The 23,755-nt window shown below is 37.9% G+C and overlaps 1 protein-coding gene across 1 annotated transcript in view; it reads left to right on the top strand.

Annotated features, from left to right (window-relative positions):
• Nucleotides 1-23,755, top strand: part of LOC130085959 (ephrin type-A receptor 5) — a 90,799-nt gene that overhangs the window by 56,685 nt on the left and 10,359 nt on the right. The window contains exons 6-14 of the mRNA XM_056252038.1: nt 7,390-7,514; nt 10,406-10,565; nt 13,119-13,221; nt 16,476-16,543; nt 18,268-18,393; nt 18,782-18,967; nt 19,447-19,508; nt 20,407-20,616; nt 22,351-22,500. Of these exons, the coding sequence (XP_056108013.1) occupies nt 7,390-7,514; nt 10,406-10,565; nt 13,119-13,221; nt 16,476-16,543; nt 18,268-18,393; nt 18,782-18,967; nt 19,447-19,508; nt 20,407-20,616; nt 22,351-22,500 (1,190 nt within the window). The remainder of the gene's footprint in view (nt 1-7,389; nt 7,515-10,405; nt 10,566-13,118; nt 13,222-16,475; nt 16,544-18,267; nt 18,394-18,781; nt 18,968-19,446; nt 19,509-20,406; nt 20,617-22,350; nt 22,501-23,755) is intronic.

Here is a 23,755-nt window from a genome sequence, read left to right as displayed (position 1 = left end):
ACTGTATCTGATAAAAATAGCCTGTTTTGTGCTAAATGATAGTTATGTTTATGATTACCAAACAACATGGCATATTGATACAGAGTAACAGATGTGTGGCCACAGGTGTCTATATATCTTGTTTCCGCTACAGCTTTGAAAGTGGCTCATCCAGTCTGATTTTCATGTATTACTTTTGAGTCTTTTAAAGTTTTAACTGATGTGTTGCATAATGTATAACTATATACATGTATAATTTAAATGACTGGGTAAAATAAGACATTCTATAATAATCAGAATTGTTTCTTGAGCATCAAATCATCGTATTAGAGTGATTTCTGAAGGATCATGTGACACTAAAGACTGGAGTAATGATGCTGAAAACTCAGCTTTAATCACAGGAAAAAAATACATTTGACACTTTATTCACATAGATTGTAATAATATTTCGTAATATTACTGTTTTTACTGTTTTTACATGCAGCTTTGGTGAAAAATTACCGACCCCAAACTTGTTAACGTAAGTGCATAAAAAAATTAAAATAATTTAAGATATATTGTCTGAAAATATAAACAAATAACTTTTATTTTAGACGGTATGGCTTCAAGTTGCAGGTTGATATGTTTTTTAATGGAAATCGAGACGATATGTTTTGCGTTGTCCTGGAATCTGTGCGCTTCTTTCTAGCCAGATGCTATATATAAGGGCAGATATGTTTGGCAAATGCAAGATTGTGTTTCGCAGCTACTAGTTCTCAGGCCAGGCCTGTGGCTGCATGGCACCAGAGTCTGTTGGCAGGAGTTATATCTCAGGCCTGGATTTGGCCGACGGGCCGCTCGGCTCTGCCAGGGGATTTTCATCTTGCCTCTCGGCAGGGCTCCCCAAACAACACTTGTTTACAAACACACGGGCCGTCGAGATCGCGGTGTTGGCGTCGATTCGGGGCCGGAGCGGAGGAGATGACCTTTCTTACCCAGATGAAAACCACAGCCCGGCATGCTAACTTCAATCAAATTACATGCAAATATCCGCTTGGAAGATTTCGCCTACACAAAAACCAATATAGCCTGGAGTGTCTGTGGATTCGCCAGGAAGTGATGCTGTCGGGTTCTTGTTTGACAACTGCGATTAAGCTAAAGCGACTCGTCTGTGTGAAGCAAAAGACTGAAATAGTTCGCTACACGAGTTTGGTGTGGAAGTAGTGACATTTCTTGCTGTTTCGTGTTAGCGATTCCATGACTGGCACTGATATTGAGCAGTTTCCCAGTTTAAGGATTCTCACAGTAGATGAAGGCAACACTTCCCATTTGGAGGCATTAATCCGAGTGCTATCATCACACTTCTCCTGACACGTTCTCCCGGAGAAGGCTGGCGTTCCATCTGTTAATGAACTGAGAGCGGGACCTTTGCACTGGGAGTTATGACAAGATCTGTTGAGGACTTTATTACTTTTGCATGTTGTAGTATTTTGCAACTCACTGTATGGCAAGTGTTCTGAATCTTTGGCCTTTTGGTCATTTTAAAGCTGTGAAATAAACACTGTGTGGATTTAACACATTCATTAGATGGTCCACAACTTACGCAGCGAAGCATGTTAGATGAAATCTATCACTGAGCTAAAAATAGGGCTGTGAAACTTCACACGGAGGAAAGCTGCACTGCTTTTGTGTTGGCGTCACATACAGTAGGTCTATGGCAAATCTGCACATTTGTTTTGCATTCCTGTGTTGATGCTGGGGCAATATCTGTGGAATTAGATTAAATGGGTTTTGCACTCATAGGTAAATGAAAGTAGGATCAAATTATTCCAAAATACTCTATACGTTGAAAAGCTATGATCGATTTAATGGCACATTTCATGTGATTTTACAGTAAAATACTGTTAAATGTAAAGCTTTTGGAAGTGGAAAAGATCAAGTGATCTTTTGCTGTAAGTTACAGTGAAGCTGGAAAAGCTGATTCATCATGTGTATTTCTCTTTATCATCTGTGCTTTTATGGTGGCTTTCAGTATATTACAAGGGTGTAAGAAACTATTTCAGTTTATGAAATATGCAGTTTCTTCAGAAGATTTGGATCAAACCATTATTTTTAAATGGATTATTTTTATGAGGTACATTTGTATGAAAATGTTGGTTGGACTTTTAATGGGTGGACAAAAATGATAAGAAAATATTTTAAATTTTTATATTTTCAGTTAGGGCTGTAGTCAAGACCACCTTTGTTGAGTCCAAGACAAGTCCAAGACCAGGACTAGTCGAGTCCAAGTCAAGACCGAGTCCAAAAAGGTTCGAGTCCGAGTCAACACCAAGTCCAGGACAGGAAAAAAGTCTTGACATTATGACATTAAATGACAATCATTTTGGGTTATTATTTGTTGATCTAAAAGCAAAAACAGTGTCACAACACCCAGGATTTTTAAGTATAGACATTCCCCTTGATATCATATAATCTTCTAATCTAAAGAAAAAAAAAAGATGACATATGATGATACCTCGTAATAGCAGCGTTAGAACTGATACAAACACCAACCCACTACTATTAGCACTGCTAGGTACTAGTAGCCTACTGAGCATTTGAGCCACTAAATGACCATATAGCTTCACTCCAGTAAAATATATCTGTGGTAATTTCTTCACGTTAAACCGAACTTTTATTTTGACGGGTTTCTGAGTGTATCTGACGATGAAATGCTGAAGATAAACGTGTACTTGAGTATGTGTAGTACACCAACCTGCGGCACTCACTTGCAGAGACTCGCTGAAAAATCAGATTTGATAGCAGTCTTTAATATTCACAGTGACTAGTCCATATAGCAATTTCATATTATGATCAGCAGTGAATAGACAGATCTGTTATTTCAGCTACGCGACGGTATTGCAGTAGCAAATAGTAGAAAAGAAATCGCACACGCGCAGGTCGTACTTGTCAATGACGGGCACTACAATCTGCGGTAATCTGCGGAGGTTTCTGTGGAAGTCTGCCGGTGCATACTACAATAATACGTTACTGTGGGAACATAAAAAAGACACCTGGACTCGGTCGAAACCAAAAGCCATATTTGGCAAGACCAGTGGCCGAGACCGAGACAAGTCCGAGTCCGAATACCCTCGAGTCCGAGACAAGTCCGAGACCATAGAAAAACGGTCTCGAGTCCGGACTCGAGTACTACAGCCCTGTTTTCAGTATTCATTCTAATTTTGGTTTTAGGAACTTTTTGTCATTTTCATTTAATTTCAACTTTAAAGCTGCAATGTAATGTGATTTATTTCGCCGCTAGGGGTCGCTAACCTCTTACAATAACAAAGGCGTAGGTTGATGACGCAGTGATAAGCGGAATTATGGAACTTGTCATCATGCTGATGGATCTAATAATGTTAATGGATGAGTGAATGCATTGATGTTTTTAACATGCCTTGTGAGGAAACTTGATCTACACTATCACACTAAACTGAATTTGTTATTCTATGTGTTAGTTTGTTGGCTGTATGAGACTAGCAGTAAGCTAGATCAACATTAGAATAACACACTGATCATATTCTAACATTTCATCATGTTGAGCTGTATAATATTGATTAGTTTTATGTACATTTGAAGTCGAAGTTAGTCGCGGGCGTGGAGCTCTCGGCATCTCGAAAACGCCACGCTGATTTTGATCCTCGTTTTATTTCGCCTTTTGTCCCAAAGTCTGCTTGCCATGGTCCATAATGTTTGAACGAAATTACAACAGCATGCCGCTAAACATTACGCAGTTCTCCACATCTGTCGCCATGGTTACTATGGCAGTACGAGCGGAAACCAGGGGATAACGCGGATATTACGTCATTGACAGGCGACAAGGGACAAGGGACAGACACTATATAAAATTGTGAATTTTTCTGAATTTACAAATTCTTGAAAACATATAGGATAATGTAAATACATAATTGAAGGAAACATATCACACTGTGCAAGTGGTTTTTGGATATGTCGATACAAAACTCTTACATATAGTACCTTTAAATTATTTGTATTTAAATTTTAGTTAAATTAAATATTCAAGCCATTATGACTAATATATATATATACATATACATATAACTTTTTACTTTTGAATTAACTTAAAATTTTGTTGCCAAATTGGCAGGTGAGTGAATAATTAAATTTGAAGTTACCAGCCATTCAGAACTTCTACTAGCCAAAAACAAGAAGAAAAAATAAACCAGATTACCCATGTCACAGCATATATGTATATAATTTGGATTTCATACATTAATTTCTTATTAATACAAAATCCTGTCATCCAGCCATCTCATCCCTTCCTGTTTCATCCGAATCCTTTTCAGCAAAAATGTATTTTAGGTCGACAGATCAATAGAACATAAAAAAAATAGGATTTTGGAACGTAGCAATGTCTTTTCTGTTAACCAAATGCTTTTTAATATTCGCTATTGCTTCAATACAAATGAATAAGCGCACCGTTATTTGTTGCGTTAATGATGTGTGTTCAAGTAAGCCAGATATGTGCAGATTCTGGGCACTACGCTGTATTTAATATATCACGATGACTCACGAGTCGAGTATTTGGGCTAAATCTGCGCATATTTGGTTTACACAAACTTCCTCTGCAAAGTGGGCTAGTGGTTTGACAGCGTTACCCGCCACAGTTGATTTTACACGCATTTGGCGGGTTGGCAGGTGTTAATTTCATTTGATATAGTGTGTGTGTGTGTGTGTTTATATTCTCACTCTCTGTCATACTTCATGACTATTTTGATGGATCCCCTGCTGATGTTTTTGTTTCGTGCCATCACCAATATAGATCAAAACTCCCTGTGCTGACCTTAAGGATTATTGAGAATCAATAACTCAAAGGGCCGCGTCTCCCGCTTGACTGAAAGTCAAACATTTAACAGGCTGCCGGAGCGTTTAAGTGGCCCATCTACCCTCCACAATACCTCTCTTTCCCTGCAGGCCTGCAGATCAGGTTGCCATAGTATACCATTTCAGGCTTTTAAGATAGGAATGATTACAGTTTTGTCTGGGCAAAAAGGATACAGTTACTCTTTGTTTGGGAAAGAGGAGATGGGGGGAAACACTTTTCTTTGCTTTCCTATGGTGGGGCTCTATTGAGCTATTGGATCAGCGCTTGAAGGATCGGCCAAAGAACTTAAACGCGTTTTATCTCTAGGACACAGTCCGACACTTCTGTTGAGGAATATAAAGCCGGGTTTGATTTCACCGTTCCTCATATAGACGGATAGGGCTTTTTTTCTCATATAAGACACTTCATACACAGTAGAGAGAGAAAGAGAGAAAGAGAGGGAACTTGGAAAATGAACATCTGAATTTAAAGTTTTAGTTTACTGTAAGTTGTATGTGAATATTCTACTCAGGATGTGGGTTTTACAGTATGATATTTTCTTATAGTTCCTACAGTGTAACAATAGGGTAATGAACTAGTAACGGTTTCAAGTCTGGCTCAAAATTATATAGTATACAGTGATCCCAAATATGACATACTTAGGACACTTTAGGCACAGAATAAGACCATTCCAAGTATGTATAATACATAAGTCATCATTATGTTGTTCCAAACTCTTAAGACTTTCATTCATATTATTTTTAATATTCTCTCACCATTTTTTCCCATCCATTGAAGTCTACAGAACCAACATTTTCAAGCTTCAAAAAATACATAAAGACCTCATGAAAGTAATACATATCGAATCCAAATCTTCTGAAGAAACGTAATTGATGTAATGAAATGTTGTCACGGAACAGTAAGAGAGGAAACTTTTAAACAGTTTATTGAGACACATAGTAGGCAGGACAAGAGATGGTGGGAGAGGAGGTGAACACAATCTAAGTCCCTTTAAGACAAGTCATTTCACTCGGCGGCCATCTTTGAAACGCCTCTCGGGCGTGCAAGTGCAACATCGAATTCTCCAAAACTGTTCGCCAAGCTTACGATTAAATTTCATATTTAAAATCACCAAAGGAACCTGACAACAGCTATCTCATACATTTTGTTTCTAAACACTCAAATCATGACAGAAAAAGTCCCACGACGGACTGACTCCGGAGGAGTAATAATTCTATAGATAGTAAGAGTAATAATTCACTTAACATACTATAACATAAAACTCTAATGTACATAAGTGATATATAATTTACACAAACAGTTCCTGTGTTTAGTTCCTGTTTCCTCAGTTCCCTAGGTTATTAAGTAGTCACTTGTTTGTTACTATGGTTACTTATTTAGTCCACCTGTGTCTTGTTTAGTTCTAAGAAAAGTTCCTATATAGAAAGTAAAGAGTTCTATCAAGCACTTAATATGTAAAACTTATTAGGGGTTCCCATCATGGGATCTTTTATGGATTTAGTTTTAGTTAATGTTTTGATAAAATGTTTTGAACTCAATAGTTAGTAAACCACATACTTTATCTCTAGAAAAATGAAACCCCTATTAAACATGAAAGTATCATGCAATCATTTAAGACGTTTCTTTTTATATCGAACTTTTTTTTGGCATAAAAGGGTTCTTTAAAATGGTGTCAAGAACCCATATAGAACCCACTGAACTTTTTTCTAAGATAAATATATATCTAGCCCACTTTAGTTTGTCAATTATTAGCAAACTAAAGATAACTGTTGGTGTATCTTCCTCTTCTAGGATCATCTTCTTGTTCTGTGTAATAAAGCATTGCTGAATTTAGATTCCTCGACTCCACTCTTCCCCATCCTGCACCATGAAAACATATAGCCATTTCATACCATGCATTATAGTGATTTTAAGATACAAAAAATCGGTTTAATACTTAATTTAGAAATGTCAACCCAACATTTAAAAGCCACTCTTGCCACTTACAGTGAGTTTGAACTCTATAATGTGAATATTTAACAGAGTTATTGTGAGTAGTATCAGACAAACTGTTTTATAGACAAATGATATAAAGAATAAAACAGTTTAATTCGTGTTCAGAGTGATGGAAGGATGAATCCGGACCGATTTCCCCATGCATTATTTTGCCCGCAATAATTAGGTTAGACTAAAATGAAAGTACGTCATTGCCTGAATCCACTTTCAAAGCGATTTCTCAAAGCAATCATCTAGCTGAGAAGAAAGACATTCTCTCTGATTGTCTCTATCACTGAAGTTTAGAATATTTCACATTTCTGAATTGCTTTTTTGCTCTGAACAGTATGAATCACATTAAAGTAATTAGCACAATGTGATATCTTCGTTTAATTAGAATTGCTAAGGGGATGATGGACTTATCAAAAATAACTCTCAAACATATAGACTTAGAAACTTTCAAATGACAATTACAGCACATTGCATCAGGACTTCACTGCATCACGCAAGAAAAGACATTTACTGCCTGGTTTGATGAACAATTTTAAAGTGAGATGTAACTTTGTTCCCAGCTCCGTCTCCTATAACCGTGGTGAAGAAAGGCAAGACGGCGAAGAACAGCATCACAGTGTCCTGGCAAGAACCCGACCGGCCCAACGGCATCATACTGGAGTACGAGATCAAGTATTTTGAGAAGGTAAATATTGCATGGTGTGTAGATCACATTTGCATGTACAGATCACATTTTTACCTTAAAACAAAGAAACAATATTATATAATATAAAAACGAAAAAATATGAAATTCCATCTTATGGAATTGTCTAAACTTTTTTTTTTAATAACACCTGATGATCATGATTTACAGCTTGGTTTGAGAATGTTTTAAAGTACATCAATGGCCTGGAAATCTGACCTTGAGTTTGTATGGTCAAATAACACAAATTTGCTTACATTTGATTATTGACTTAGAAAAAGTGTAGAGGATTCCTTCTTCATTTTGTTTTGTTCAGTTTATGTTCTAACTAGGGCTGTCAGCAATTCACATTTTTTATTTAATTTATTACATGATGTGCTGATTAATTCATCGAATTAAATGCATATTAATCGCACATACATTTTGGCTGAAAAATGACCCCACAAAAGATCATCTAATATCATTATTGTGTCATTATTAGTAGGCAGAAAAAGTTCAACAGAATTTATTCCACATAAACTTTTAAGATTACAATGTGGCCATTTTTTTAAGGAGCTGCATCTGAAGTGTAATTTAGGTATTTTTTACACCAACTTTAATGCAGCTCAGAGGTTGCATGGATATGAATGAAAAAATAAATGATGTGTTGCTTGGAGATGCACAACAGTTCTGCCGTGGCTTTTTTTATTGGTGAAATTAAGCAAAAACAGACAATATTGGGTCTAAAATGAAACCATATTAGCTTCTTGTGTATTAAACTGTTGTATATACATATACATATATATATATACACTACCGTTCAAAAGTTTGGGGTCGGTACGATTTTAAATACTTTTAAAAGAATTCTCTTCTGCTAACCATGGCTGCGCTTATTTGATTAAAAATACAACAAAAATCAGTTATAGTATTAAATATTATTCCAGTGTAAATCAGCGGTTTTCTGTGTGAATATACAGTAAAGTGTAATTTATTCCTGTTATCAAAGCTGAATTTTCAGCATCACCAGTGTCAGTGTCTTCAGTGTCAAATGATCCTTCACAAATCAGTATAATATGAGGATTTGATGCTCAAGAAACATTTATTATTATTATCAATGTTGAAACAGTTGTTGGTCTGTCAGTTGTACAGTTTTTTTTTTTTTTTTTTGGATTCTTTGATGAATAGGAAGTTCAAAAGAACAGCATTTGTTTGAAATAGAATCTTTTGTAACATTATAAATGTCTTTACTGTCCTTGATAAATAAAAGTATTGATTTCTTTCCTCCAAAAAATAAAAATAAAATTCTCACTGACCCCAAACTTTTGAACGGTAGTGTATATATATATATATATATATATATATATACATCATAGAATCTATAATTGTTTGGGCTTTTCTTTAGACTAAATGCCATTTTAGTTTCAATTATCTTTTAGTAATCTGAATTGTTTTAGATTTAGCCTAAATTTAGCCTTTAAATTTAGTCTACTAAAATTAAATGGGTTTAGTTAAATTATATTGCATCAATTAAGCTTTTCTCTAAAATTTCCAAGCTCATTATAAACTCCTGGAGAAAACATCTTTTAACATGTAAATATTAATGATATTAAGGTATGAACATGCAATACAGACACAGATTTAACTGCTGTGACAGACTGTACAATAACTTAATGATATATGCATTCTTTATAACGCCTTGCATACAACATTCTTCATTCTTTCAAGCAGGCATATTTAGTTGTATAAATTAAATATAGATTAACCCTTATTAAAGCTATTAAAGTTATTCAGTCAAGAACAGTGAGTGATTTTCTATTTTTCTTTTGTCGTTTGATTAACATTAATGATGGACAGTATCAGGTTTATTAGGCTTCTGTCACTTTAAAGCCAATTCCACGGAGCCAATATACTGATACACCTCCGATATTCTCCCAATTGTTTACGTTCAGACATAACCAACTGGGTTTACGTGAATACTCGCACATATTGACGTAATTGTGTGTATTTGTCCGTTGAAAAGATGCGAAATAGAGCGCATAGAAAACCGTACTAAAATTCTTTCAGATTTATCCACATGTACGCTCTTCTCTTTTTCCCGGACTTTTACATTTTTGAATGTTTTATGAGACATGAAGCAAGTGTATGCCAACTTATGTCCCGCCGGGTAGATCAGCACATTGCACTTCAAATGTGCGCATCTATCACACACGCAGGACATCAGTTCTAATCCCCTCTCTTCCCAAATCATTATTCGTTGACGAAAACGTAAATAGATTTTCGTCATAGTTTTTGTCGCTCAAAATTGTTTTTTATTTAGTTATCGTCTCATTTTCGTAGGAAAATTATGGCGAAAAATGAGCTGTGATTGCATGGAAAAGAAGGACCAGTATATCAGCCGTACGCCTGCACAACAACATGAGGTTGAGTGAACGATGACAGAATTATTCCTCTAATGAAGTGACGTTACCAGCGGTTGTTGTTGAGCATCTCACCAGACCTCCCCGCTGGCGACAACCCTCACAAAGCCTGAAACTAAATCCCCTCTCCGATCCCCATCTCTGATTGCTCCTCACCTTGCAGCATTTTCCGGCTGCTTTGTTGAGCCATTTAAAGACAGAATACGTCTGAAAACGAGCCTCAGCTCCTCATGACCTCAGTGTTTTGGACCGTTCTGTGAAACACTGATACGATGCACTTAGAAAAAGAAAAAGCTATGACGCCCCACACCCGGTAAAATGAAAGCTAATGGACGGAGCACTTAACACAGGGCTTTAAAACAAAGCCAATGAAGACCATGAAAGCGATCCTCTCTACTGGCCCCCGACACACACACTTTGCCAATCTCTCATGGGATGCAATGCCTTTATCCCTCTCTGACCGTTTGTGTCTTCTCTTGTCTTCTGGTGGCTCTATAGGATCAGGAAACAAGCTACACTATCATAAAGTCGAAGGAGACGGATGTTTTGGTGGACGGCCTTAAACCTTCCTCAGCATACATCTTTCAAATCAGAGCACGCACCTCTGCAGGCTACGGCGGCTTTAGTCGGCGCTTCGAGTTTGAAACAAGCCCCTACTGTAAGTGAAACAGGATTTTATTTTGATGAGCCACATTCAAAGTCATTGTAAAATAACAATATATGCACTGTAAAAAGGAATTTGTTGAGAAAACCTTAAAAGTTCAAGCCAAATTTATGCATTCAGCTTTTTAGGTTCTCTCAACTATTTTCTTAAAGGGATACTTCACCTCTGGAAAGATGAATGTTTATTTAAAATGGGTCATTTATGTAGAAGAAATGTGAAATTATTTTTGAATTTGGAGCTTTCTAGACTGAGAAAAGCCAGAAAATGTATTTTTGGCTTATGTGGGTGAAAGACAACAACTCCCAGAATGCACTTGCTTCGCTGCCCTTGGAGGCCACGCCTACCGGTAACGGAGCACAGTAGTTAAACAACAAGAGTCTAGGCTACTAGTGAGTCTCCGTGATGAGTCTGCCCGAAAATGTGTTTCGGGATCGCCCAAACTGTCCGGGATTCGGCTTTTGCGTTCTACAGTCGCCATTCATTATGTTTACTGTGGCGAGCAGGACGAGTGAGGGCCGCGGGAGAGCTGCGCGAGGCCGGTGGCGTGATTACCGATGAGCGACACCTGTGAGACGCACCGGTCTCGTATCTCACGGAGGAGCGGGGATTTTCTTAGCAATGTTAAAACGCACATCAACCAATCACTTGTTTAGCGTTCATGTAAACACTACATTCAGATTCACCAATCGGAATGAATTCAGTTAGATTGAAACAAAAGGTGTGCATGTAAACAATGAATGGCGACTGCAGAAAGCAAAAGCTGAATCCCAGACATCGACGGCCGGACATGTCCGGGAAAAAGAGGATGGTAACCCCTACTACTCAGCTTTCTCCACAGAACAAGAGCCTGCTAGCTTAGCTTCCAGAAAAAGATGGCTGACACTATGTGTACATTCTGTGAGTGAGATCCCACCCTCTATGGGCGGGTTGAGAACATGCGGGACAGCCCCTACTACTGACTGTAGTCTTTAGCCTCTGGCCAAAAAATCCTCTGATGACACAAAAGGACAATTTTTGCGTCATCGGTGGATTTTTTCCAGACAAAAAATACATCAATCTCTCGTCTCAGGGGTATATGAGGGTGGAAAGCATGGCAATTTGAAAATACTACAGGTTTTCTACTAATACAAAGCTTAATGCTAAATCCTGAAGTATCCCTTTAAATTGCCTCTATGTTCCTCTAATTTTGTCAATTTGACTTTGTTCGTTTACTAAATGTGAAGTGCATCATTTAGCTGATTTGCAGTTGTAGAAAGCAATTACATATGTTCCAGTTTACAGCACCTTTAGAGTCATGTATGCTAAGAAATATTGAATTACCTGATTCTATCATGAAACTCTAGATGGCGCAGGCTGATAGGTCGAACTATTTTGGGAGCGATCATGTCATTATCTACATAGCACAGCTGATTGGTTGTTGCATCTGCGACCAATGAGCTGCGGCTTAACATTCAAACAAATACTGGTAGTGTTGCTTTTAGTTTGCAGGGCGCTTTCAGAAACCCTCCACCTTCCCCAGCTCCACCTGTATAGATCTGCTACGGGGGTTTGATTAATGTATGTTACATGTACATCAGAATGTCTTACATGCTCACAGCAATGCTTCACAGTGTCTGTGAATATATTGGAAGTAGCAAGTCTCAGTACTTGATCTGTAGCAGCAGCAGCGTAGCAGATCTATTCCGTCAAAGCCAAATACATTAACATTGCCATATCCATTACCATGCCAATCTCTATTACCATAACAATCTCACGAGAGTTGTCATGACAGAGCAATATTCATATCAAAAGACATAACTTTTGGTCATGTTCCTAATTGAAATCTGTTGTTACCTCAATGTATTTATTGGCTAAAAATATCATTTTGCATTTACGAACAAATTCAAATTTTTAAAACCAATAAGTGAAATTAGTGACAAGCCCCTATATCAAAACTTTTGCGTTCCCCCACGAAACTTTGCATTCGCTCGCAAATAACTCAAAAGGTTAGCAAGGGAAAAGTTTCTCAGGGAACGCAAAAAATTTGCAAGAGACCGAAAAAGCATTGACATAATTTTTCCTCCCATCCCATATTTTTTTCCATCACCCCGATCCTTTAGGGGCTCCGTATATACAGTACGCTCTTAACATCACGACACAACAAATAACTACTGTGTCAAAACAACAACAAAAGTGAAGAAACAGTGAAACAATAAACTTGTAACAGAAACCACATACTTTATTCATGCTGCAATGCATACTGGGAACTAACAAACCCTTAACATTTGAGTAGTATTGTTCAATTTAAATTCTTTGACTAGTTGGGACAACATTTTGGAGGCATTCTGTTGGTCCAACATAGGTTTTTATGGAGTTTCAAGTAATTCATATTTCTTAGTATTTGTGACTCAAAAGATTCCGTGAACTGGCAAATAGTGACTAATAGTGTTGGGGCATGTGTAATTAATTATTGATGTTACCAGCAATTACCTATACATTTAGCAAAAAATCAAACAAGCTATGATGTTTTCTGACGTCTCTTGGTTTGTCTTCTCTCTGCCCGAGCAGTAGCGGCCTCGACTGACCAGGGCCAGGTGCCCATCATCGCTGTAGCTGTCACTGTGGGCATCATCCTCATCGCATTAGTCACAGGTTTCCTGATGAGTGGCAGGTAAGAACCCACCAAAACTAAACATCGAACCAAGTAGCATTTATTTAAATGGGAACGTGATTTCACCAAGTGCAACATGTTCCTAGTTCAAAATCTTTGTTGATCCTGGAACAACTACAATCAACCAATCAGATTTGAGGGGATTTTTACAGATTATGTCAAGTTTTGGCTTAAGCCCAGGGTTTGGAGCTTTTACATCAGTGTTATGTATTTCCCTCTGATTTTAGGTATAGGTTATGGGTAGGGTTATGTTTAGAGGTAGGGATAGAGTTAGGACTAAATTTCCGGACAGGAATGTTGTTCCAGGTTTAACAAAATATGTATCATCACTTATTTGAGCATATCAATTGATTGTATTAAGCCAGTCAAGGAGCTCACAGAAGAATCATCTACATTTCTGATCATTGGTCGTAGTTCTATAGTGGGAAAAATACTGTGTGAAATATGTGCCTCCCGCTTCTTAATGTAAACAGCGGTTGGGAGATTTGTTTTCACGATCACAAAACACAATGGCAGAGCATGACGAGGAGCCAACAACAATATCCTGTTTCATACACGCTGTCCTATTCTGCATTTCAGGCACACCATTTTAAAATGAGACCGTAATGCATGCTATTGTCCTCACTGGCTAGAGGAAACAAACGGAGACACGTTCTGTCTATAATAAGCAGCACACAATTTTCCAGAATTACACTGGAAGTGCATTGGGTGTAGATATAAATGTGTGGTGTTCTTTTATTTGCTCTTATGAGATGTTATGTTAAGTTAGTTTGCGTTAAGTTTACAAGTGCACATTCGGTACCATTAAGCACAGGTCTTTTTTTTATAAGAGTTTTTGAATGTTTGCCAATTGAACATTACTGGCATTACTTCTAGACGGGGCTAACTAGGCCAATGCTAACCTCAGAGAGTGTGATCTCAACCATCTAGTGTAGTGTGTGAATTTTATAAGGTATTTTGTCATCCAGTATCAGAGTCTCACAGCCTCTTCCTCCTCCAGTACGTAATTTAAGTGCATGAAGTCTCCAACATTCCACACATTTTTTTTTGTTTCTGGTAAATGAATTGCATTGAAGCATACTTTTTATATGTTTGGAATTTTCACTCGTCATACTATTTATACTATGGAATGCCATAGAACACTGCACACAGTCATGCACTTTAAGCCTGTCCTCGCACTTTACCCTTGAACCGAGCTGCGACCTTTAATTCGATGGTGTCAAGACCTCGCTGAGATTGACGACTGGCACGAGAGGAAGACCTCAGAATCAGACATCAGCCGGTGGAATTTCTTACAAGCCTCAAGATTGCCACTTGAAGGGAAGTTGGAATTGTTTAAGCAAGGGTTAGGGTGCCTCTCAAGGGTGTAACGGTTTCAAGCAATTACTCTTAAAGTGTGTATCAGTGTATCATGTGGGCCACAGCCTTGACACTTGCGTCACCTTTCATGTCACAGAGGGTTTTGAAGCACGCTCTCCTGCAGGAAGCAATCAGGGTTGTTAATAGCCTTCTTGGCCTTACTAGGTCAAGACTTATTCATGAACGAGCTGCAAGGGCAGCATCAGAAGGCTATTACAGCAGGCTGTCTGGAGAACAAGCTCTTCCCGGACGGGGCTGTTAGTATAGCTGTCAGAGGACTGCAGTGATTTGAAGGTGATGGTGCAACAATTTGAGGTTGAATCGAGGACAGTGGCTGAGAATGGGGCGCTTGGCCTCGCTTATTAAAATATCACTTGATAATGGGATTTTTTCACATACAGATTACTTAATGTAAGTAACTTAATGGGGCCTATTTAAACGATCTAAGTGCAAGGCGCAAACGCACTTTGTCCGAATCCACTTTTGCTAGTTTAACGACGGGAAAAATGGTCGGCGCTCCCGGCGCATGGTCTAAAAGGGTTGTCCCTATTCTCTTAATGAGTAATGGGTGTGTTTTGGGGCGTAACGTGCAATAAACCAATCAGAGTCTCATCTCCCATTCCCTTTAAAAGCAAGCAGACCATGTACGGGACAAAGTGTACACGCATTTTGGACCCGCCTATAGGCACATATTACTAACGCACTCTTTAAATAACAACAAAATTGCGCCATTGACTTTAGAGTTTTAGAGTTCCAATCAAATCCAGCAGAAGAAAGTGGAGCGCAGGAAGAGGCGGGGCTTCAGGGTTGACAAACTCATCAGCTCTGCGCTAGTGTGTGAAGTGTGTGTACCTCCCCTGGGGCTGGAGCCATACAGACTCATCCCACGGGACTACACACACTCACACATGGAGAGTTGTCTACAATATACTCCTAAACAGAGCAGGGATCTGCCTCAAAGGGAAATTTCTTTAAAAAAAAATTAAAATGGGGCATAAACTGTCATTCATAAGTATCCAGTACATGGTGAAATGGTATGTTCTGCACTATGGATATGCTCATATTGAAATACTAGTGAGCTGCATGCTGCCAATAGTTACAGTTACATATTGCCAATATGCATATATACTAAATTTGCCAAGGACACACTCACAGCACACTGTGTGACATTCTGTATCCCACAATGCAATGCTCTTTACGGCTTTGTTCTTTATTGCTGCATATTGCGTACAGTTTCCTCTGGCAGCATGCAGTATGTATTATATAGTATGAATCTGTGCACTGCAGAAAACTCCCATACTGTGAAATACTGTAAAAAAATAATGTAGTATCCAATTTGGAACACACCCTAGAATCATTATTAATCATATTTTTAATAATAATAATACTTAAAACTGTCAATAAATTGGGAATCATATTAATCACATATCCAAATTTATGCAGTTTATATAACAAAATACGAATAGAAGATTATATAGAGTGATAACGTACAAATAGCTTATACCCTACTGTCTGTGTCTCAGTTCTGAAGTGGATAATGCCTTGTTTATTCTAGTTGATTGTGGCTGGATGTTCTCACACACACACACACACACACACTGACTGCTGGCAGATAAAACAGTGATGCATTGGGTTCACTTAAGACTGCTGTCATATTGCATGCGTGCATGTTTGGATAGTCCTCTCTGGAGTATTCGTGTGCTGAAAGCAGATAAAGCCATTACCAGCCCGTATCCACTCTGTTTACTTCCCCTCCTTTATTTGGCCATCCAATTAGTAGCATTGCATCTAAAAAATGAGGGGGAATGTGTGGAGGGGGTTGTTTTTTAGAGATGGCTTGGGGAAAAAAAGGAAATATGTTGTATGAAGAATAACACAGGTCTTGTTTTTCACAGACGTTGTGGCTACAGCAAAGCCAAGCAGGATCCAGACGAGGAGAAGATGCACTTCCACAACGGCCACAGTAAGTGTAACAGAACGGGACAGACAGACACATTTGGGTTCACCCAGAGTTCAGTGGGCTAGTCTCATCCTCTCTTAAGCTCCAGTCGTGAGGGCAAACATGGCGTCAGGGCAGTTCGGCATGAGGGAGTTTTGTTTTAACAGCACGTTTACAGCCCTCGGCTTGTTTTATTGCTATTATATTATCTATTTATATTAAATCAAGGGATTTCCTCTTTGAGGGAAAAAATATATATTTTTTGTTTTGTTGCACAAAGTGCCATCATCATATGTGATTATGGTACACACATTGGAAAAACATAAAAATATTGCTTTAAATTAAAAATATAATTTATTCATTACAAGTAGTTTTGCCAAATGTCAATTATATTCCCAATCAGTGAATAATAATCCTAATAATAATAATTGCTTTGTTAATAGCAAATTACAACAACAAAATACAGCATCAACAACAACAATAATAATGGTAATAATAGTCATAATAATAGTTGTAGTAGTAATACTACTACTAATACTACAAATAATAATAGGCTAAGCATAATAAAAAATAATAGTATTATTGTTTTGTTGTTAGTAATAAATATATTATTATTAATTACAAAGTTGTTAACAACTATTACAATTTTGGTACTACTACTACTACTACTACTACTAATAATAATAATAATGATAACAATAATAAGCATTAAAAATAACATTATTATTGTAATGGTGTTAGTGATAAATGTATTATTATTAATTACAAAGTTATTAACAAACATAATTTTTTTGGCACTACTACTGCTGCTGTTAATAATAATAATAATAGTTTTGTTAATAAAAATGCATTATTATCATTAATATAAATTATTATTGTTAATCATATTAACATTATTAATATAAAAATTACAACAAAATACACAAATACAACAACACCATCGACAACAACAACAATAATATCAATACAAATCGTAATCATAATTAAAATGAAAACACAATAAAATAAAATATTTATTTTTATTATAAATATTTATATAAAATAAGTATTGCTTTTGTTTTTAATAATACGTTATTAACACCTACAACATTTTTTGCTAATAATAATAGTTTTGTTAACACTAAATTATCATTATCATTAATATTAATTATGTTAATATTATTAGGATTATATAAAAAAATTACAACAAAATACAAAAAATACAACAACAACAACAATAAAAGTAATATTCATAATTAAAACAAATGAATATTATTATTGTTAATGTACTATTAATTAAAGTTATTAACATCTACATCATTTTTTATATAAAAAATAATAATAATATAATTAGTAGTAATATTCACTGGCAATAGAAGGATGATCAAAAAAATCCCATACACTTACATCATTTGCTGTTTATTGTCATTACAGTTACTTGGACACCCATCCGTAATCTGAAAACCTCATCGCCCCATGAGGCTACAACCACACTAACCACGTGCCCAATAATACAGTGGCACATATAAGTGTGGCATATTCCGGCTTATTCTTATTATGTAGTCCTAGAGCAATCCATCAATATGTTGTGCCTTGCGCAGCAGGGAAGAACAAACACGGTCTCCAGAGATGAAACCTCAAACAACATCTCCCCATCGTTCCTGCACGCGTCTTCTTCCGAGATATCACATAACCCAACCCAAGAGTGCCAGGAACCAACATTTCATCCTCTTTTTCTCTGTTTCTCGTCCTCTCTCGCTTCATCACAGTCAAATTCCCAGCGGTCCGCACATATATCGACCCCCACACCTACGAAGATCCCAACCAGGCCGTCCACGAGTTCGCCAAGGAGATCGATGTCTCCTCTATCACCATCGAGAGGGTTATTGGAGCTGGTGAGTGAGTCAAACAAAACAACATTCAAATTAGGTTACGTGTGAAATACTCACCGCCTAAAAGAAAAATGTGAGATGGTTTGGAGCCCCAAATTCCACTTTGGTTTTCAAAACTCATCTTTACTCCATAGCATTTTGTGTGTGATTAAATCTTCTCCTAGTTAAAAATCCTTGAAACAAGAGGCTTGGGCTAAACATTTTGTTTAAAATCTGGCTCTGGAAGTGTCACACTGCCAGACTTTATTCGTTCAGAAGGAAGCAAGTTCATACCTCAGTAGTTTTGCACTGTGCCGCTTCACGAGGGAAATCCGGCCGAGCACAATGAGGCGTTTCATTGTCTGGCTCTTTCGTGCCGCGGTTCATCGACGGCTCTGCCTTGCGCTTGCAGGAGAGTTCGGTGAGGTGTGCAGTGGTTTGCTTCGGCAGCCAGGGAAGAGAGAGATCCCGGTGGCCATTAAAACTCTGAAAGCCGGCTACACCGAGAAGCAGAGGCGGGACTTCCTGGGAGAGGCGAGCATCATGGGCCAGTTCGACCATCCCAACATCATACACCTGAAGGGGGTGGTCACCAAGAGTGAGACTTTTCAATATGATTATTACTGAAAATGATTGCATGTTATCTCTATTTCAGTATTATGATCGATTCAAAGTTGGAAACATTATTTTGCTTAAGATCAGCTCAGTAATTTCACAGTATGAATAATTATTATTCATTACATCTAGTGGTGTCGATAGCAAATTATATTGCCACGGGTGAAGACCCCTCTTGTAATCGTCAGTGTTATTGTTATTATTAACCACAGCAAGTTTGTGTCTTTATCTCAAACGTTCTAGCACCAACAACAGCATAAAGTTGCACTCGTGTTTATGCTAATAACACTTGAACCCTATAAGTGCTGGAAACTCCCACAGCCTGACCGTGTAACAAGTGCTGAAAACCTGGTTTAATGTTGTATCTTTAGTTTTTTTGGTTTGTTTTTTGGCTATAACTGAATGTGTCACATAATAATAACATAGCAATTCCCTGAAATGAGTGTTGTTCATTCCCACAAGGTAAACCAGTGATGATAATAACAGAATATATGGAGAATGGATCCCTTGACACATTTCTGAAGGTACAGTTTCTGCTTTTTGGAAGTACAGTCAATACTATGACATTCGTCAACAAACATCATTCTATGAAATGTATGGAAATGTCATGAAAAACTTACACTTAAAATGCCAGGGATGTATTATTACACAGACGGTATATTATTTTAGGTTGCACTTTATTTGGTAACACTTCATTTTACAGTGTCCTTGTTACATGTGTTACATGTACTGACCATAGTAATAACAGTAAATTATGCATAATTACATGCAACTAACCCTCAACCAAATCCTAATCCTACCCTAACCCTACAGTAAGTACATGTAGTAGCTTAATATTATTCAGTACTTAAATATAAACGTAAAATTCCTTAAAATAAAGCGTAACCCTTATTTGAATGTGTCCTTGTTACAATGTAATTACACAAATAGTTATTAATTAATTAATGTACTATACTATAATTAACTTATTTGCAGACTTACTATATGTTTAGAGGTAGGGTTTGGTTTAGTGTTAGTTGCTTAATTATGCATATTACCATATTTACAGTATGAACTGTTAAATGCCTCCCAAGGCCTCTCTTAGAGCAATACTCACGCTGTTTAGTGCAATTTCTTGTTAATTCACTTATATTTATTATCCATAATACTGTTAACTGTACATATGTTCATATCTGTAAATATGCCAATTCTGTGTCTTAAGGCCAATGCACACCACACAGACAAACACCAACAAACAAGTTGGCCGTTGGATTTAGAATTGCAATAAAGGCAATAATATTCTCTCTGATTCTGATGTAACAGGGACACTTTGAGTGCTACCTTACTTGGAAAGGAGTTTGTACAATTAGCCAATCTTCCTGATTTTATTTGATATATTACACTCTTATTCATACGTATTATGTGTCTTTACTGCTCCAACAGAAGAATGACGGTCAGTTCACTGTCATCCAGTTGGTCGGCATGATGCGAGGCATTGCTTCGGGAATGCGCTACCTCTCTGAGATGGGATATGTGCACCGTGACCTAGCAGCCCGCAACATCCTGGTCAACAGCAACCTGGTGTGTAAGGTGTCCGACTTCGGCTTGTCGAGAGTGCTGGAGGACGACCCAGAGGCGGCCTACACAACCCGCGTACGTGCTTCAGAGCATAAACACCGGCTAGCCTACTACATCTTACATCTATTAGCTACCTCCCTTTGTTTTAAAACCCTATTCAAACACAGTGCCAATATCATCCTACTTTTCCTGAACACCCTTTCTGCTCTCTAATAATGCAGTGAAGTAATAAACTGGACTCTTCCGTCTCAGATTGCATTGAGGGCAATGATCAATGGATGGTATGATCTTCTCCTTCACAACCTAGCACCCAGAACTAACCTGCAAGATCTAGAATTTGCATCATGCAAATTGAGTTCAGCAGCACTTTTTGCAGTGATTTGCATAATTATTTTAGAGAAGGGTGCTTAAACAATCCAGGGGCGGCATTCAGAAAAGTTATGCTGAATTTGTAACCCTTCAAAAATTCTTAAAGTGCCGCTATTTTGCTTTTTCTAATATTCAAGTGCTTGTAGCAAGTGCTGAGGAAGAGCTCCTCAGATATGGTAATGAGCGAAGCAGAGTAGACCAATCACAACAGACTGGACCAACTGACCAATCAGAGCAGAGTAGACCAATCACAACAGACTGGGTCAACTGACCAATCAGAGCAGAGTAGACCAATCACAACAGACTGGGTCATCTGACCAATCAGAGCAGAGTAGACCAATCACAACAGACTGGGCAATCTGACCAAGCAGAGCAGAGTAGATCAATCACAACAGACTGGGCAATCTGACCAATCAGAGCAGAGTAGACCAATCACAACAGACTGGGCAATCTGACCAATCAGAGCAGAGTAGACCAATCACAACAGACTGGGCAATCTGACCAATCAGAGCAGAGTAGACCAATCACAACAGACTGAGCCATCTGACCAATCAGAGCAGAGTAGACCAATCACAACAGACTGGGTCAACTGACCAATCAGAGCAGAGTAGACCAATCACAACAGACTGGGTCATCTGACCAATCAGAGCAGAGTAGACCAATCACAACAGACTGGGCAATCTGACCAATCAGAGCAGAGTAGATCAATCACAACAGACTGGGCAATCTGACCAATCAGAGCAGAGTAGACCAATCACAACAGACTGGGCAATCTGACCAATCAGAGCAGAGTAGACCAATCACAACAGACTGGGCAATCTGACCAATCAGAGCAGAGTAGACCAATCACAACAGACTGGGCAATCTGACCAATCAGAGCAGAGTAGACCAATCACAACAGACTGTTTTGGCCTTTAATGCATGTAAACCTATTGTAGGAGATCTCCAAAACAAAATTAGCATAATAGCATAAAAGGGACACTTTAATAAAATATATGTTGCTAAAACACAGTGAAAATAAATTATTGTTGATTTACTGAAAAAAAAGCTGCCTTAAATCCTGAAAGAGGATTATGAGAGGTTTGGTGGTGGCTGTCATAATTAGCATCGTTTTTCTTTTTCTTTTCTTCTCATCTTTGTTTCTTGTTTTGGTGTGTCAAAGTAACACTGAAGAAAGCATTTCACGTGTGTGTGAACTGTCGACAAAGTAAATGAAGACATGTCTCCCCAGTGCGCGAGTTGCCTACAGAAACTGTGAGCGCTAACACCAGGACAGTCAATTAGCGATTAGCATGCAACAGCCGTCCACGGACAGAATGCTTCCTGTCAATTTTCACAGGCTGACAGCATTCTTTCCCAGTGATAATCACCCATTAAGATCTTCTGACAAGACGTGTTTCTGATCTGAGACGTGCAGTTCATAATGCGTTTGCCTTGCAGGGAGGGAAGATTCCCATCAGGTGGACGGCTCCAGAGGCCATCGCCTACAGGAAGTTCACCTCAGCCAGTGACGTGTGGAGCTACGGCATTGTTATGTGGGAAGTGATGTCCTACGGCGAGAGACCATACTGGGAGATGAGCAATCAAGACGTAAGTCGGAACGAGGCCAGAATTCTATTAAATTCTGTACAAATGTGGTATTATTGGCGCTACATAAAGTCTTTGTAAGTGAAGACGTTGAAAACAACCTGTCAATCCCACTTTTTGAGCAAAGACCTGAAAAAGACATTTAAAATGGTATAAATCTTGAATGCACTGCAATACTGGAACACAAACTTAGATTTGGTATTTTTAACTCTCATGTTGTGTTTGGGTCATTTTGACCCGGAGAGGATTTTCTACTTCCCGAAAATGCTAGTTAACGTTATCGCATATTGGACTAAAGGGCTGTTTACTCGACACCGCTTTCAACTAAAAACGTGAAACTTTTTATGCGTTTTGGACGTTCATTTACACGACAACGGCGTTTTGGGTGCTTGATAACGCAAACATTTGAAAACGGGATTCAAAATGCAAGTTTTTGCGTACGTTTACACGACAACGATACGCTTAAAACGGAGACGTTTTTCCTTTGAAGTTTTCCTCGTACAGACGACATCATTGTCAAAACGATCCCCGTTCACACGGATCCGCGAAAATGAATAAAAACGCTGTATTCTGCTGCCAGACCATTAGATGGCGATAAACACTATAGACTGAACACGTAATACGCATGTGCATGACATCATCGTCTTCAGAGGTTCACGTTTTTGTTTTTTAACCACTCCATTTTCAAAAACTTGCACTTTGAAACCCGTTTTTTAAAAAGTTTGCGTTTTTAGGCACCCAAAACGCTGCTGTTGTGTAAACGAATGGCCAAAACGCATTTTTTTTAACGTTTTTAGTTGTAAACGGCGTCATGTAAACAGCCCCCTTTGAAAATGACGTCATGCACATGCGTATTACGTGTTCAGTCTATAGTGTTTATCGCCATCTAATGGTCTGGCAGCAGAATACAGCGTTTTTATTCATTTTCGCGGATCCGTGTGAACGGGGATCGTTTTGACAATGATGTCGTCTGTACGAGGAAAACTTCAAAGGAAAAACTTCTCCGTTTAAAGCGTACTTTAACCCACCTTGTTACACTCGCGGTGTTCCCGGTCAAAAATGACTGGCCTACACAAATTTAAAAATGTTCATAAATGTAATGTTGTTATAAATATGTAATTGCAAGCGTCCTACTGGTGGGATGGTGACCGTTTTTTTTTTACATTTTTTTATGTAATAAATAAAACAAAAATAATTTAAGTACATTTTATAAGAAAAATACTTAAAAAATTGACATTTAATTCAATGTGTTCCTTGA

Source organism: Rhinichthys klamathensis, unplaced genomic scaffold (genome assembly GCF_029890125.1).
Source record: "Rhinichthys klamathensis goyatoka isolate OS25496 unplaced genomic scaffold, OSU_Roscu_1.1 h1tg000091l_1, whole genome shotgun sequence".
NCBI lineage: Eukaryota > Metazoa > Chordata > Actinopteri > Cypriniformes > Leuciscidae > Rhinichthys > Rhinichthys klamathensis.
The sequence above is the reverse complement of the archived record's forward strand: the minus strand, read 5'-3'. Positions and strand labels throughout refer to the sequence as shown.